Here is a 19,243-nt window from a genome sequence, read left to right as displayed (position 1 = left end):
TCAAAGGTGTTTTTTCTTCTGCTTGGAAATTTTCTCATATCCAGTAAGTTCCTAAAAAGGGTGACAAATCTCTCCCGTCCAATTATTGTCCCATTGCAGTTACTTCTACTCTTTCTAAAGTAATGGAGAAATCAAATAACCGCCAACTCTTAAACTACCTAGAAACCTTCCGACTGATCAACGATCGCCAGTATGGATTCCGTCAGTGTCAATCCACTCGTGATGTCTGGCTTATGTTACCCATTTATGGACTAATTCAATGGAAAGGTTCAGTGAAACACAAGTAGTTGCTCTTGACATGTCTAAGGTTTTCGATCGTGTTTGGCATAAAGGTCTTCTAAACAAGCTTCCATCTTATGGTTTGCCAACTGTTTTTAGTAATTGGTTATCCAGTTTTTTCTCTGATCACTCAATGAGGGTGATGGTAGATGGCTCTCTGTCTTCTAACTTCTCCACTAATGCCGGTGTCCCCCAAGGTTCAGTTCTTCCCCCCTCTCTCTTTTCCTCTTATATATTAATGACCTTCTTCCATTGACTGGAAATCCTATCCATAGTTTTGCTGATGATAGCACAATGCATTCCACTTTCCATTTTGAGAAACCTTGTCCTGCTCAATCAGCTTCAACTTCTCGAAAATCTGCTACAATTCCTTAAATGCCAATCTTCAGGTAATTCTCCAGTGGGGCAAAGACAACTTAGTTGATTTCAACCCTTCTAAAACTCAGTCTTGTCTTATACACCAATGCTAGGAGTTTAGTAAATAAATTTGATGAATTTGAGGTATTGCTCAAAACATCAAAGGCAGATATTGTTGGGATATCAGAGACGTGGTGTCACACAGATATAAGGGATGCAGAACTGCAATTTGGGGAGTACAACGTCTACAGAAAGGATAGACAGGATAGGAAGGGGGGAGGGGTTATGCTATTAGTTAAGAAACACATAAAAACCAAGGAAGTGAAGCCAGTCGACATCGCTGGACAGTGCAGTGTTGAGTCAGTTTGGTGTGACATAAGCATTGGGAGATCAAAATTGAGAGTAGGAGTGTGCTATAGGCCTAATGACTCTGATGAGTATAATAAGGAACTGTACAGGGAAATAGAGTGGGCCAGTAAATCAGAGAGTCTTATAATGGGAGATTTTAATTTCCCAGATATTGACTGGAATTTGGGGGCTGGTTACTCACACACTAGCAGGGCTTTTGTGGATTTATTGGATGATTGTTTTCTACATCAGCATGTTCGGGAGGCAACTAGAGGGAGTAATACTCTTGATTTGATTATCAGTAGTGATTCTTCATGCATTAAGAATCTGCAGGTAAATGAACCACTAGGTGGCAGTGATCACAGTGTGCTGAAGTGGGATTTACTCAAAGAGGTAACTACCATTAGGGGTAAAGGGAAGGGTTATTGCTTCCGTAAAGGCGACTACGATGGACTGAGACAGTATTTAAATTCTATACAGTGGGACCAACTGATGATGTTACCAACAGCAAATTCAAAATGGGAAGCATTCAAAGAACTTATCTTGGAAGCTACTAGGCTTTACATACCAACTAAGAAATATTGTTCAAGGTTTAGGCCAAAATGGATGTCAGATGAACTAATGAGGCATATGGCAGAGAAGAAAAATGCATGGGATACTTACAGATTAACACATGACACAGAAGCCTATGATAGATACAAGTTGATATGCAACCAGGTTACAAACGAGGTTAGGCAGGCGAAGGCAGATTACGAGAAATCCTTGGCAAGGGATGCAAAGAAAAACAGCAAAGAGTTCTTTACTTATGTAAACTCTAGAAGGAAGGGGATGAATCAGATTGGTCCACTTGATATTGATGGGTCAGCTGTTGATGATCCTGCTCAGGTAGCTAACAAACTAAATGAATATTTTGCATCGACATTCACACATGAGGAGTTATTCAGCAAGGGGAATGCCAGAGGTGTATTGAACTCTAGCAGTAAGCTACAGAATCTTGAAATAACTGGGAGTAAAGTGGAGGAGAAACTGTTGAAGATAAACACAAGAAAGGCACCCGGGGTGGATGGGATCTATCCAGTTATATTAAAGGAGGCAGCAAAGGAGGTAAGCAAACCCTTAGCCATAATTATGAGAGCTTCCTTGGACTCAGGGGAGGTACCCATAGACTGGAAATGTGCAAATGTGACCCCAATTCACAAAGGAGGATCAAAGGCTGACACAAGTAATTATAGACCTGTGAGCTTAACTTCTGTTCCAGGAAAATTAATGGAGGCACTGGTTAAAGAAGCACTGCAGGATCATTTAGACAAGACTTCAGTTATAGCTCAGACACAGCATGGTTTTGTTAAGGGGAAGTCTTGCCTGACCAACTTGATTGGATACTATGATGCAGGGAATAACTTTGATATTATATACTTGGATCTTAGAAAGGCTTTTGATACTGTTGCACATGGAAGACTGCTACACAAATTGGAGCAGTGTGACATTGGAGGCAAATTGCTGCTATGGATAAAGGGGTGGTTGAGGGGGAGAAGACAGAGAGTGGTAATCAATGGACACTGCTCGTCGTGGACTAATGTTATTAGTGGAGTCCCTCAGGGCTCAGTGTTGGGTCCATTATTGTTTTCTGTATTTATAAATGATATTGATGATGGTATATCAAGCTTAATGTCCAAGTTTGCAGATGATACAAAGGTTGGCAGGGTTGTCAAGGACACTACTGACACTATGCTGCTGCAACAGGATCTGGAAAGGTTGAGCAGATGGGCTGAGAGGTGGCAAATGAAGTTTAACATTGACAAATGTAAAGTACTACACATGGGAAACAGTTTTGTTTCCCATGTGTAGTACAGTGTAAACAGTGTCTGGAGACTAGGCACCAGCGAGGTGATCTGATAGAGGTGTATAAAGCCTTGAATGGTTTAAGCATGCTCAATGCTGATGGGATTCTTCCTCTAGCTCAGAAAAATCACCTGAGAGGGCATAAATTCAAATTGAGGAAAGACAGATGTAGGATAGACGTGCGGAAATTTGCCTTTAGCCAGCGTGTGGTTGGTTGGTGGAACAGACTGCCATCCCTTGTGGTGGAGGTTGATAGCCTAAATAAGTTTAAGGCTCAGCTGGACAGGTATTTTGAACGAACAGAGGGGTGAAGTGGAAGTGGGTTTTTTTTTTTTTTTTTTTTTGGCTGATGCTGCATAAGCTTGCTTTCTTGCATCAAATGCCTCTACTAATGCTAATGCTAATACTACACATGGGAAACAGCAACCCCAGAGCAACGTATCAACTCTGTGGTACTACACTGACAGTGGTAGAGTATGAAAGGGACCTGTGGGTGGTTGTGCAGGCAGATATGAAGTTCTCTGAGCAGTGCAGACGGGCTGCAACAGTAGCTCATGGTGTATTGTCAATGATATATAGGAATTTTTCTAGCAGGGATAAGGAGGTGATTATTCCCTTGTATAAGGCAATGGTCAGGCCACACCTAGAGTACTGTATACAGGTCTGGAGGCCTCATTTCAAGAAGGATGTAGAGCTTCTGGAACGAGTACAGAGAAGGGCAACAAGATTAGTGAATGGAACAAAGGGATGCTCTTACGAAGAAAGGCTTAAGTTTTGCAAATTACAGTGTCTGAAGACTAGGCACCAGCGAGGTGATCCGATAGAGGTGTATAAAGCCTTGAATGGTTTGAGCATGCTCAATGCTGATGGGATTCTTCCTCTCGTTCAGAATAATCACCTGAGAGGGCATAAATTCAAATTGAGGAAAGAATGATGTAGGATAGACGTGCGGAAATTTGCCTTTAGCCAGCGGGTGGTTGGTTGGTGGAACAGACTTCCACCCCTTGTCGTGGAAGTTGATAGCCTAAATAAGTTTAAGGCTCAGCTGGACAGGTATTTTGAACGAACAGAGGGGTGAAGTGGAAGTGGTTTCTTTTTTTATTTATTTATTTATTTTTTATTTTTTTGGCTGATGCTGAATAAGCTTGCTTTCTTGCATCAAATGCCTCTACTAATGCTAATGCTAATCTCACAAAAAGGATTCTTCTGCTCCTATGCTTATCTTTAGTGACACTCCGATTTCTATGCAAAATGATATCTCTCTTTTGGGGATTACCCTGACTTCTAATCTCTCTTGGCACAAGTACATTACAAATATTGCTTCTTCTGCATCTAAAAAACTTGGTTTTCTCTTTCGATCTCGGTGTTACTTTTCTTCCAAACAACTGCTCACTCTGTATAAATCGCAAATCCACCCTGCCGTGGTATATCGTTCCCACATCTGGGGTGGTGCTCCCAAAACCTCTCTCAGGCTTCTTGATTCCATTCAGAAGAGGGCAGTTAGGTTAATTAATGATTCATCTCTAACAGAGTCTCTCCACTCGCTGTCTCATAGACGTATGTTTCTGCTGCATGCCTCTTCTACAGATACTTCCATGGGCACTGTTCTTCTGAATTGGCTTCTATAATTCCAGCTCTCTCTTTCAAAACAGTCCGAACACGTGCCGCCACCAGCCAACATCCATTTACTGTCCAACTTCAAACTCACAGAACCAACTTTCCATCTTCCTCATTTATTCATTCAACTGCCGTTTTCTGGAACAACCTTCCTTCATACGTATTTCCTGAAAATTAGAGTCTACAGAAGTTCAAGTCCAATGTCAACAAATATCTTCTTTCGTCTTCTCAACTTCCAACCCAAGCACGGTACTAAGTACTATAGGTCCTAATACCTCTCGTGTTTGGGGTTTACACAAAATATATATATATATTTAGGCTTTATTAAAAATAATTTAGTGCATAATTTTGTGTTTTTATCATATTCATGTTTATTCATATACACGAATAAACATGAATGTGATAAAAAGCATTTCAGCATCCACTATAGCGTCTGGTAGACCGCATGCTATAGTAGCACCAGATAATTTTTATAATTGCTGATCTCTTAGCTTATAAATGCTAAACTCAGTACTGTTTCAGGGAGATGGTCATGTAAAAGTAATGAAAGTATATTGCTCAATGTTTGTGGACGCCTGCTTCTATTGCAAAAAGATCCTGCTAGCAGAACTACTGATGCCATTAATAATAATAATAATAATAATAATAACCAAGTAAGCATATTATTCCTTTTTATTTTGTCATTAATATGAGTCATTATTGACATGCTTATAGAATGCTAATGTAATTTCTTTTTTTTTTCTTTTTTTAATTCTTAAAACTGGTCAGAGCTTGTATTTATGATTTTGGTTAAATAGGGAGTAATTAAAAAAGAATAGGGTTATTTTTGAAATAGAATTAAAGGTTTCATTAATATTATTCTAGTTACTGTGTAATATATTTTGCTGTAGTTAGTGATTCTGTACTGATGTTTATAGTTACAGTGCCAAATTGAAAAAAGTCATTGTTACCCTTGTTTATCTATAAATAAGTAGCCTAAGTGATAAGTTTTAGTTTTTATCACGACAGGTTTGTTTGTAAGTATAACTTCTTTAAGATAACTGAAAACTACTTATTGATGGTACTCAGCAGTTTTGGTTGCTGTGGTAGATTGGTTTTTCTTGCTTCTCAATTGATTTCTAAACCTCCCAGTTGATTGGAAGTGTTATTTTTGACAGCAGTCACAAGTAGAAAAGTTCAAAGTACATTAGAGCGTCAGTTATCCAGAATAATTGATGTCAGATCTCTTCTGGATAGCCAAATCTTTTGGATAATTGAACGTAAGGCAAGATTAAATAAATATAAAAAAGATTAAATAAATTTAGATTAAATAAATTTAATGAAGATTAAATAAATTTAGATTAAATAAATTTAATGAAGATTAAATAATTTAACCTTACCTTACAATTAAATTAAATAATTAAGATTAATTAAATAAAAAAAATTATAAACCAATCTCAGCAAACAGCAACATCCATCCAGGCATTTTTATGATTTTTATACAAAACAGGAAAATTAGAAAGATTTTTAAATGCTCTCAGTTTTTTCGACTTACTGATAACAAACATGGGCAATCTGTCTGTTTCAGTAACATGTGTGCAACATAGCAATTGTAACTTGCCCTTTTCTTATCTTAAAACCTGATGCAGGCATTTCTATTTTAGTGGTTAGGGTTTCTCTCTGTAGTGCTTTCCATAATAAACCCATCTCTTCAACATTATAAACGTGTGTTTCTCATAATTTGCTATAACTGAAGCAAACTTACTTTTAAAGGACACCGCTGTCAGTTCATCTGCAGAAAGTTTCTCACCTTGAATATCTAGTGCATGTGTATATGTATATATATGAATGTATATATATATATGTATATAAAAACGTATATAGATTTTTCTATATCTCAGTTTAAGTTTTTTAGCCAGCCTGTGCTTGCCTTAAAATCTTCATTACGTATTAATTTTTGATTAAAATCCAATGCTTTTTCAAATAACATTGGGCCAGACACTGGTTCACCTAAACTTCGCTTCTTAAGAAACCACAAAGTGCACTCTCTAAAGCGGCATTTTCAGGTTTCAACATCGTTTTTTTCCTGCTAGATTCTCCTTCACTATCCATAGGCCTGACGTAGCCCAGTGGTCAGGAGCGAGAGTGCATAGCACGCGTTCCTTGAGTGCACCGGGGTTCAAGCCCGTGACTACTAAATACGATAAATATTTGTATTGACGATTTATTGTAAACTCTACTGACTTGGTTGTCGTGCCGGAGTATAAACAGAAAATTTATTTATTTATTTATTTATAATCGGCAAAATTCTGTTGTAGCATTGGAATTTTTCTCAATGTCATAAATTGTTGAAGTCCTTACATTAAACTCTTTGGAGAGATTTCCTAAATTTTCACCTTTTTTAATTATATTAATAATTTCCATTTTTTGTTGCAATATTAAAACTACACGTTTTCTTTTCGTTCACATTTTACTGTAAAAAAATGAGAAAAATAATAAATCACACGATTTCAGCCCAATATTATTCTTACCGAATCTAGAGCTAAACTAATCTGAAATTCACTCATGGTTTCTGAGAGGACCCAGTAGTCTCTGTGATAGTTTTCTAAAGCACATTTTTGAAGGTCACATAGAATTCTTGAGGTCATAAGTATAAAACAATAAAAACAATTTGCAGTTTTTGGTTTATTGGGCTTTTTGTTTGTACATCCTGCTATAAACAGGTAGTAAACTCGATCTTTCGTTTATTAGAATCAAAATTCAGTTTGTAAATATGATCACTATAACTGGCACTTACTGTACTACCGTTAAAAAAAAAAAAAAGAAGAAGAAAGATCAGCCTTTCAAATTATTCTGGATAACAGATGTTCTACTGCACTTGCTTTTTCTGGACATCCCTGATATTTTTGTCATGCATTTAACCATGCAGTGTTTCCATTAGCCACATCCTTGTTATTGTGGTATAGATAAGAAAGCACATGTATGGGATCTAAATTTTTTGCTTATCGCATTCTTTCAACCAAAGTACAAAGAAGTGCACATTTGGTACTGAGAAGGATTGTGTTATGTATACAGTAAAAAAATATAGTCCTTATTTTAATGTATTCTGCTTGTTGAAAGGGAACTGCGTGAAAAGTAATGCCTCTCATTGCATAGACATAGAGATAAATCAAAAGTAAGACTTGTACTCATAGATAAAGTTATGTTTTCATTAGTATCATTTTTCTATATACAGGAATACCTCACATAGCATTAATTCGTGCCAAAAAAATACCGTGCTGATCGAGGTATTATTAGTATGTATTTTAATGTAATGCGTTCCGACAATTTGATTATATGGGTCGAGTTGCAAAAATATATAGGTGTTTGTTTACTATAAATTAATGCACACGAAATTCTTGCAAAAAAAAGAAACTAAAATGATAAAAATGAAAAATACTAGTAAGTACAGTAGAAATGATTTTTATTGTGGTATGTACATACCAAAAGAATTTTTATTGTGATATGTATATACCAAAAGAATATAAGTGAAGTATGTACTGTATTTTTTTTTGAAAAATAACTGATTAGCTTAGTTTGCACAGTTTTTTCTTCTTTTTATCTGCATACATCTCTTTATAACATTGAATGTCATTTTGCAACACCTGCCTTACTTTCATACCTCGTTCGATGTTTGGATCTAGAAGAACACTCAGCAGCATTACATTTCTTCTTTCTACTCATATTTGCGTATAAAGGTGTAACATTTTTAAAAAGTAATCTTTAATAAAAATACACAGAGAAAAATATTTGTACAGCTTGCTTGGAATCTAGAGTGTTTACTAATGTATGAATGCTAGCAGAGTCCATATATAATGGGAGTTTTTACAACGGTCGGAATGGCCTTGAATCCACAACGCATTGGCCTATGTGCTGGCATTATAATACATACTTATATACCATATCAAATGTATTGGTGCGTAACGCAGTTAATTTTTAATTTTTTTTTTTTTCAATTTATAAACGGCGCTACAACGAAATCTGCGCTGGTATTCCTATACATTCCATTTCACTTGATACATTTCATCCAGAACGTAACAAGTCGTCTTCTTAGTAATGATAGTGGCATATGATGCAAAAAAGCAAGCTTATAAAGCATCAGCAAAAAAAAAAAAAAAAAAAAATCGCATCACTTGCCCATTCTGTCCAATAATTTTAGTTCTTCCATGAATTTATACAAACTACCTGATACCACAACAGATGGAAGTTTGTTCCAACAATCAACCATCCTTCCTTAATTTGGATTTATGCCCCCTCATCTGCGTAGTCTGAGCAAGAGAAAGAATGCCATCAGCGTTGAGCTTGATCAATCCATTCAAAGCCCTAAACACCTCAATCAGGTCATCTTGCAAATGCCTAGAGTCCTGTCACAGTGAAACTGAAGCCTTTCTTGGTAAGACCACCTTTCATTCCCTTCACCAGTCTTATTGCCCTTCTCTATACCTGTCCCACCAGATCTACATCCTTCCTAAAACGAGGCCTCCAGACATATATGCAGTACTCGAGATGTGGCCTAATTGTTGCATTGTACAGTGGGATAATCACCTCCTCGTTGCTTCTAACATAGTTTCTGTATATCGTTTAAAAACTCACTGAGCTGTCCTGGAAGCCTGTATACATTGCTCAGAGAACTTCATAACTGCTTGCACAATTACCCCCCAGGTCTTTTCCATATTCTACTACCCTGATTAGTAACACATAGTTGGTACATTAATTTGGGATTACTGCTGCCTATATGCATTTGTCAGTGTTAAACTTCAGCTGCCATTTCTTAGCCCATCTGCCTAATTTTTTTACTTGTTGCAGTAGCTTATCCTGATTCATTGACCACCCTGCCAACCTTTGTATTAGCATTAGCATTAGTAGAGGCATACGATGCAAGAAAACAAGCTGATGCAGCATCAGCCAAATAAAAAAAAATAAATAAATAAAAAAAAAACGCTCCCATTTCACCCCTCCATTCGTTCCAAATACCTGTCCAGCTCAGCCTTAAATTTATTTAGGCTATCAACTTCCACAACAAAGGATGGAACTCTGTTCCATCAACCAACCACCTGCTGGCTAAAGGCAGACTTCCGTACATCTATCCTACATCTGTCTTTCAATTTGAATTTATGCCCTCTCAGATGATTATTCTGACCAAGAGGAAGAATTCCATCAGCATTAAGCATGCTCAAGCCATTCAAGGCTTTATACATCTGTTTGTTTGTTATATGGTTTTTAGGAGCATTAGCAACTAAGGCCATATTGCTCCGGGGATATGCGGTGGTCATTCCCTGACCTTTTCGCATCCTCCGTAGGGTAGGGCGCCTCCGTAGCCAGGTGGGAAGGAGCAGCAGTGCGTAGCACATGCTTCTTGATTAGACCGGGGTTCGAGCCCGTCACCACCAAATACGGAGTATGCGGAAAGGTCAAGGAATGACCACCGCATATCCCGGAGCAATATGGCCTTAGTTGCTAATGCTCCTAAAAACCAAATAACGAACAAACGAACCTCCGTAGGGTTTGGAATTTCCCATGCATAAATGGAAAAGATTTGTTGATGACACATTCACCATTATAGAAGGCCGCCGTAGCCTAGTGGTCAGGCGCGCGGGTGCATAAGTACACGTGCCTTGAGTGACCGGGGTTCAAGCCCGTGACTACTGAATACGGTGCTGTTTCTTGTATTCTGTCTATCTTGTGAACTCCTCTGACTGTTTGGTCGTCCCGGAGAATAAACAGAAAATTTTTTTTTTATTATACAAAATGGGAGGGAGGATCAGATACTTGATGTCCTTAATAGCTTCTCCCCTTTTATTTAATTTACTTTGGAGGTGGAAGCAGAGGGAACCCTACCATTCCTTGACGTGTTGGTTATTAGAGATGGTTGTAGGCTCAAGACCAAGGTGTTTAGAACGCCCATGTACCGAGGTCAATATACTCATTATACCTCGGCACAAGCCAGCCAACACAAGGGTAGTGTTGTCAAGGCTTTAGTAGATAGGGTTTGGTCCCACTGTAGCACCTCCGAGGACAGAGATAACGAAATTATTCATGTCACGGTTTGTTTGTTTGTTATTTGGTTTTTAGGAGCATTAGCAACTAAGGCCATATTGCTCCGGGATATGCGGTGGTCATTCCCTGACCTTTCCGCATCTTCCGTATTTGGTGGTCACGGGCTCGAACCCCCGGTCTGATCAAGAAGCTTGTGCTACGCACTGCTGCTCCTGCCCACCTGGCTACGGAGATGATTTTTATACACCTAAATCAGATCACCTCGCAGGTGCCTAGTCTCCAGATACTGTAATTTTCAAAATTTAAGCCTTTCTTCATAAGGACAACCCTTTGTTCCATTCACTAATCTTGTTGCCCTTCTCTGTACTCACTCCAACAGCTCTACATTCTTCTTAAAATGAGGCCTCCAGACCTGTATATAGTACTCAACGTGTCGTCTGACTATTGTCTTATATAAGGGGATAATCACCTCCTTATCCCTGCTAGAAAAATTCCTGTATATCATTGACAAGACACCATGAGCTACTCTTGCAGACTGTCTGCACTGCTCAGAAAACTTCAATCTGCCTGCACAATTACCCCAGGTCCCTTTCATTCTCTACCACTGTCAGTGTAGTACCACTTGGCGCATTATAGCCTTAGTAGCTAATGCGTCAATAAAACCAAAACAAACAAACAAACAAGTGTAGTACCACAGAGTTGATACATCACTCTGGGGTTGCTGCTTCCCATATGTAGTACTTTACATTTGTCAATGTTAAACTTCATTTGCCACCTCTCAGCCCATCTGCTCAGCTTTTTTAGATCCTGTTGCAGCAGCGTACTGTCATTAGTGTCCTTAACAACCCTGCCAACCTTGATATTGTCTGCAAACTTGGACATTAAGCTTGATATACCATCATCAATATCATTTATAAATACAGAAAACAACAATGGACCCAATGCTGAACCCTGAGGGACTCCACTAATAACATTAGTCCACGATGAGCAGTGTCCATTGATTACTACTCTCTGTCTTCTCCCACTCAACCATCCCTCTAACCATAGCAGCAATTTGCCTCTAATGCTACACTGCTCCAATTTGTGCAGCAGTCTTCCATGTGCAACAGTATCAAAAGCCTTTCTAAGATCCAAATATATGATATCAAAGTTATTCCCTGCATCCAGTTCCTTTGTGACCACATCATAGTATCCAATCAAATTGGTCAGGCAAGACTTTCACTTAACAAAACCATGCTGTGTCCGAGCTGTAATTGAAGTCTTGTCTAGATGATCCTGCAGTACTTCTGTAACTAGTGCCTCCATTAATTTTCCTGGAACAGAAGTTAAACTAACAGGTCTATAATTACCTTTGTTTGCCCTTTGATCCTCCTTTGTGAATTGGAGTCACATTTGCACATCTCCAGTCCATGGGTACCTCCCCTAAGTCCAAAGAAGCTCTCATAATTATGGCTAAGGGTTTGCTTACTTCCTTTGCTGCCTCCTTTAATATAACTGGATAGATCCTGTCCACGCCGGGTGCCTTTTTTATGTTTATCTTCAACAATTTCTCCTCCATTTTCCTCTCAGTTATTACAAAATCATCCAGCTCACTGCCAATAGTTTAACTCATCTGTGGCATTCCCCTTGCTGAATAACTCCTCATGGGTGACTGTAGATGCAAAATACTTGTTTAGATTGTTAGCCACCTGAGCAGAATCCTCAACTGTTGAACCATCAACATCCAGTGGACCAATCTGATTCATCCCTTTCCTTCTTGAGTTTAAATAGGTAAAGAACTCTTTTCTGTTTTTCTTTGCATCCTTTGCCAAGGATTTCTCATAACCTGCCTTTGCCTGCGTAATCTCCTTTGTGATTTGGTTACAGACCAGCGGCCGACCGGGCTAGCCAGGTAGGTAAAGTGCCTACCTGGCAACCCAAAGGTCGCAGGTTCGATTCCCACCTCGGGCTTGGATCACAGTAAAATGCAAAAACTTCGGGAGCTGCATATGGCCGTAGAAGCTGATGCGCCAACAACTAATACAAAAAAAAAAAAAAAACAGACCAGCTTATATCTATCATAGGCTTCCATGTCACCCGTGCATTTTTCTTCTCTGCCACATGGCTCATTAGTTCATCTGACATTCATTTAGGCCTAAACCTTGAACAATATTTATTAGTTGGTATTTAGAGCCTAGTAGCTTCCAAGATAAATTCTTTGAATGCTTCCCATTTTGAATTTGCTGTTGGTAACATCATCAGTTGGTCCCACCATATAGAATTTAAATACTGTCTCAGACCACCGTAGTCACCTTTACAAAAGCAAAAACCCTTCCCTTTACCCCTGATGGTAGTTACCTCTTTGAGTAAATCCCACTTCAGCACACTGTGATCACTGCCACCTAGTGGTTCCTTTATCTGCAGATTCTTAATGCATTAAGAATCACTACTGATAATCAGATCAAGAGTATTACTCCCTCTGGTTGCCTCCCGAACATGCTGATGTAGAAAACAATCATCCAATAAATCCACAAAATCCTTGCTAGTGTGCGAGTGACCAACCCATAAATTTCAGTCACTATCTGGGAAATTAAAATCCCCCATTATAAGACTCTCTGATTTACTGGCCCACTCTATTTCCCTGTACAGTTAATAATTATACTCATCAGAGTCATTAGGTCTGTAACACACTCCTACTCTCAATTTTGATCGCCCAATGCTTATGTCACACCAAACTAACTCGACACTGCCCTGTCCATCAATGTCGACTGGCTTCACTTCCTTGGATTTTATGTGTTTTTTAACTAATAGCATAACCCCTCCTCCCTTCCTATCCTGTCTATCCTTTCTGTAGACGTTGTACTCCCCAAATTCCAGTTCCGCATTCCTTATATCTGTGTGACACCATGTCTCTGATATCCCAACAATATCTGCCTTTGATGTTTTGAGCAAAACCTCAAATTCATCAAATCTATTTACTAAACTCCTAGCATTGGTGTACACGCAAGTATACATGCACCTGTTTCTATTCTTAGCTACCCTAACACAACCCGTGTGGTTACTTGTACCGCAATGACTTCCAGCAGTCTCTGAAATATCCTGCATATTGTTTTTCAGGCTTCTGCTCATTCCAATAGAAGCAGTGCAGAAATCACTTTCATCTCTGCCAGTGGCTACTATTAATCTATTAGTCCTTGTACCCCACAAGCTAGCAGTTTTCCGACCCACCTAACATTGCCTCCATAGCATCAGCAAATATTCTTGCACCCTTTTTATATAAGTGTATCCCATCCCTGCAGAAGCAATCTCTCCTGTTAAAAAGTATAGACCAGGCTGAAAAAAATTCTACCCCTTGAGCTTTGCAGAAACTTTCCAAGGCCGAATTGATCGACAAAGCTCTCATCATATACTCCCTCCTATCATGTCTGGGCAGAATTGCAGACACTTTCAAATTCAACCCTAATTCACGGCTTTTTTTGAACAGTGACCTGTACTTGTTAAGTAATTCTTCCGGTCTCCTACTGTTAATATCATTAGTGCTACCGTGTACAACAATATCACCCTTTGTGCCCTTAAAAGATAATATCTGGTCTTCAGGGTCATCAGCCTTTGCCCCTGTCAGACATACCCTGGTCCTGTTCCATCTATCCTTTTTACATAGTATGTTTCCCGCTTCCCTGACAATAGAGTCACCAACGACTACTAGTTCCTGTTCGACCAGCACATTCTGCCTTGGGGGTTGCCGCTGTGTTGCGTGATGATCAAGTGCAATCTCTTGCGTTGAAGTGGGCAGCTGAGCGCTTGATGGGTTCCTCAATTTAGATCCTTCGAGGGCATCCACCCTGTCCTTCAACCTCTCGTATAGGCCCATAACAATGCTGAGTTAGCATTAGCATTAGTAGAGGCATATGATGCAAGAAAGCAAGCTTATTCAACATCAGCCAAAAAAAAAAAAAAAAAAAAAAAGCACAACCACTACTGCCATTTCACCCCTCCATTCGTTCGAAATACCTGTCCAGCTGAGCCTTAAATTTGTTTAGGCTATCAACTTCAACAAGTGATGGAAGTCTATTCCACAAACCAACTGCTCTCTGGCTAAAGGCAAATTTCCACACATCTATCTGACATCCGACCTTCCTCAATTTGAATTTATGCCCTCTCAGATGATTATTCTGAGCAAGAGGAAGAATCCCATCGGCATTGAGCATGCTCAAGCCATTCAAAGCCTTATACACCTCTATCAGATCACCTCGCCGATGCCTAGTCTCCAGACTCTGTATTTTGCAAAACTTAAGCCTTTCTTCATAAGAGCAACCCTTTGTTCCATTCACTTTTCTTGTTGCCCTTCTCTGTACTCGTTCCAGCAGCTCTACATCCTTCTTGAAATGAGGCCTCCAGACCTGTATACAGTACTCAAGGTGTGGCCTGACCAATGCCTTATACAAGGGAATAATCACCTCCTTATCCCTGCTAGAAAAATTGCTATATATCATTGACAATACACCATGAGCTACTCTTGCAGCCCATCTGCACTGCTCAGAGAACTTCATATCTGCCTGCACAACCACCCCCAGGTCCCTTTCATTCTCTACCACTGTCAGTGTAGTACCACAGAGTTGATACGTTGCTCTGGGGTTGCTGTTTCCCATATGTAGTACTTTACATTTGTCAATGTTAAACTTCATTTGCCACCTCTCAGACCATCTGCTCAACCTTTCCAGATCCTGTTGCAGCAGCATAGTGTCAGTAGTGTCCTTGACAACCCTGCCAACCTTCGTATCGTCTGCAAACTTGGACATTAAGCATGATATACCATCATCAATATCATTTATAAATACAGAAAACAATAATGGACCCAATACTGAACCCTGAGGGACTCCACTAATAACATTAGTCCACAATGAGCAGTGTCCATTGATTACTACTCTGTCTTCTCCCCCTCAGCCACCCCTTTATCCACAGCAGCAATTTGCCTCCAGTGCCACACTGCTCCAATTTGTGCAGAAGTCTTCCATGCGCAACAGTATCAAAAGCCTTTCTAAGATCCAAATATATAATGTCAGATTTATTCCCTGCATCCAGTTCTTTTGTGACTCCATCATAGTATCCAATCAAATTGGTCAGACAAGACCTGCCCTTAACAAAACCATGCTGTGTCTGAGCTATAACCGAATTCGTGTCCAGATGATCCTGCAGTGTTTCTTTAACCAGTGCCTCCATTAATTTTCCTGGAACCGAAGTTAAACTAACAGGTCTATAATTACTTGTGTTGCCCTTTGATCCTCCTTTGTGAATTGGGGTTACATTTGCACATCTCCAGTCCATGGGTACCTCCCCTGAGTCCAAAGAAGCTCTCATAATTATGGCTAAGGGTTTGCTTACTTCCTTTGCTGCCTCCTTTAATATAACTGGATAGATCCCATCCACCCCGGGTGCCTTTTTTATGTTTATCCTCAACAATTTCTCCTCCACTTTCCTCTCAGTTATTAGAAAATCATCTAGCTCACTGCCAATGTTTACTTCACCTACGACATTCCCCTTCCTGCATAACTCCTCATGTGTGAATGTAGATGCAAAATACTCGTTTAGATTGTTAGCCACCTGAACAGGATCCTCAACTGTTGAACCATCAACATCCAGTGGACCAATCTGATTCATCCCTTTCCTTCTTGAGTTTAAATAGGTAAAGAACTCTTTTCTGTTTTTCTTTGCATCCTTTGCCAAGGATTTCTCATAACCTGCCTTTGCCTGCGTAATCTCCTTTGTGACTTGGTTACAGACCAACTTATATCTATCATAGGCTTCCATGTCACCCATTAATTTGTATGTATCCCATGCATTTTTCTTCTCTGCCATATGTCTCATTAGTTCATCTGACAACCATTTAGGCCTGAACCCTGAACAATATTTCTTGGTTGTATGTAAAGCCTGGTAGCTTCCAAGGTTAGTTCCTTGAATGCTTCCCATTTTGAATTTGCTGTTGGTAACATCACCAGTTGGTGCCACTGTATAGAATTTAAATACTGGCTCAGCCCATCATAGTCGCCTTTACAAAAGCAAAACCCCTTCCCTTTACCCTCTGATGGTAGTTACCTCCTTGAGTAAATCCCACTTCAGCACACTGTGATCACTGCCACCTAGTGGTTCCTTTATCTGCAGATTCTTAATGCATGAAGAATCACTACTGGTAATCAGATCAAGAGTATTACTCTCTCTAGTTGCCTCCCGAACATGCTGGTGTAGAAAACAATCATCCAATAAATCCACAAAAGCCTTGCTAGTGTGTGTGTGACCAACCCACAAATTCCTGTCAATATCTGGGAAATTAAAATCCCCCATTATAAGACACTCTGATTTACTGGCCCATTCTATTTCCCTGTACAGTATCTTATTATATTCATCAGAGTCATTAGGCCTATAGAACACTCCTACTCTCAATTTTGATTTACCCATGCTTATGTCACACCAAACTAACTCGACACTGCCCTGTCCATCAATGTCGACTGGCTTCACTTCCTTGGATTTTATGTGTTTTTTAACTAATAGCATAACCCCTCCTCCCTTCCTATCCTGTCTATCCTTTCTGTAGACGTTGTACTCCCCAAATTCCAGTTCCGCATTCCTTATATCTGTGTGACACCATGTCTCTGATATCCCAACAATATCTGCCTTTGATGTTTTGAGCAAAACCTCAAATTCATCAAATCTATTTACTAAACTCCTAGCATTGGTGTACACGCAAGTATACATGCACCTGTTTCTATTCTTAGCTACCCTAACACAACCCGTGTGGTTACTTGTACCGCAATGACTTCCAGCAGTCTCTGAAATATCCTGCATATTGTTTTTCAGGCTTCTGCTCATTCCAATAGAAGCAGTGCAAGAATCTCTTTCACCTCTGCCAGTGGCTACTGTTAATCTATTTGTCTTTGTCTCCCCCCAAGCTAGCAGTTTTCCGACCCACCTAACACTGCCTCGATGGCATCAGCAAATATTCTTGCACTCTTTCTATTTAAGTGTATCCCATCCCTGTAGAAGCAATCTGTCCTGTTAACAAGTACAGACTAGGCTGAAAAAAATTCTACCCCTTGAGCCTTGCACAATCTTTCCAGGGCCGAATTGATTGACAAGGCTCTCATCATATACTCCCTCCTATCGTGTCTGGGCAGAATTGCAGACACTTTCAAATTCAACCCTACTTCACGGCTTTTTTTCAACAGTGACCTGTACTTGTTAAGTAATTCCGCTGGTCTCCTACTCTTAATATCATTAGTGCCAATGTGTACAACTATATCACCTTTTGTGCCCTTAAAATTTTGTCGCCTCATTTCGCCACACTCCTTACATCGCGCGCACACAACGACATCCCCCTTGGCAATATCATGTCCCGTAACTGATTGCTCCACAAACATCAAGCAAGCAGTGCATTTTAAAAGGCTGTGGTACAGAGGACAACTGCGCCCCCCCCCAGTTCTCCCCTGAGCCACAGCACTCCATTTAGCTTGAGCCTTTTGCTTTGCTGCTCTGGTCTGAGTCATGATTCATATTCAATTTCAGTACAAAATTTTAACCCCAAACTTGTATCCCAACACAGTTGTAACACTATATATCTATATACAGGGTGTTTCAGTTAAACATTTCAGAACTTCTAAGAGGGGTAGGGTACATCCTGACAACTCGAAATCATATAGCAATGTGGGGTCGGAAATGGTTTCCTGAAACGGTGTTGTACACAGAAGCACCATAAAGAAAAGAGACCGTAAGTGAGAAATCGTTTTAATAATACATGAAAAGAAGCAAAAGGTACATGGATTAAAGTAAGTGTTCGAAGTTTCTTCCACGGGCTACAATGCACACCTCACATCTCCGACGCATGGACATCCGAACATTCTGGAATACTCCAGGCGAATTTCGAATTTCTTCGGCAGCTACTGCGATTCTTGCAACCAGCTCCTCAGCATTGTCAACAGGGGTGTCATAAACTAGCGATTTCATATGACCCCAGAAATAAAAATCAAGACATGATAGGTCGGGTGACCGAGCAGGCCAACGCACGGGACCACCACGTCCGATCCACTGTTGACCAAATGTGACATCCAGGTAGTTACGAACATCTCCGCTATAATGGGCAGGGGCTCCATCGTGTTGGAACCACATTGTCTGTTGCGTCGATGCAGAAATCTGTTCATCTCTCAAAAGTTGTGGCAATACTTGCTGCAGAAAGATCAAGTAGATAGGTCCGGTTAGACGACACGGTAACAGGTAAGGTCCGATGAGGTGATCTCCCATAATACCGGCCCATACATTGACCGAAAATCGAATCTGTGCTGCACGACGTCGCACGACGACTTCTGTGTACAATACCGCTTCAGGAAAGCATTTCCGACCCCACATTGCTATATGATTTCGAGTTGTCAGGATGTACCCTACCCCTCTTAGAAGTTCTGAAGCGTTTAACTGAAACACCCTGTATATGAGATGTATTCAAGTTGTAAGGTCTCCAAATCTATTTCTCATAAAGTACACAAAATACAGATTTGACACTTGCATTACTTTGCAAGATAGTCTGCCAGAAACTGCACATATTTTTCACACCCATTCTTCTAAGTGAAGGCTGTGGCAAAGCTTCCTTTGGAGCTATGTTTGGCCCAGTGATAAATGGCAGAAGCAGCTGCTTTTTGGCTAGGAAATCATCTACTACAAAGAGCATCCTTCATTGTTCGGAACAACCACAAGTCACTTGGTGCAAGGTCGGGTGAGTATGGAGAATGTGGGATAACCTCAGTGTGGTTTTCTTTAAAAAATT

The 19,243-nt window shown here is 39.9% G+C and overlaps 1 protein-coding gene across 2 annotated transcripts in view; it reads left to right on the top strand.

The window, feature by feature from the left end:
* Rich (Guanine nucleotide exchange factor subunit Rich) overlaps window positions 1–19,243 on the top strand; it is a 579,939-nt gene that overhangs the window by 290,312 nt on the left and 270,384 nt on the right. For both annotated transcript variants that reach the window (XM_090378010.1, XM_090378009.1), the window contains exon 18: window positions 4,966–5,096. In XM_090378010.1, coding sequence (XP_090234136.1) covers window positions 4,966–5,096 — 131 coding nt within the window. The remainder of the gene's footprint in view (window positions 1–4,965; window positions 5,097–19,243) is intronic.

This window comes from Mastigoproctus giganteus, chromosome 7 (assembly GCF_048544385.1).
Source record: "Mastigoproctus giganteus isolate SK-2022 chromosome 7, ASM4854438v1, whole genome shotgun sequence".
NCBI classification, from domain to species: domain Eukaryota; kingdom Metazoa; phylum Arthropoda; class Arachnida; order Uropygi; family Thelyphonidae; genus Mastigoproctus; species Mastigoproctus giganteus.
This window is presented reverse-complemented; position numbering and strand designations above follow the sequence as displayed.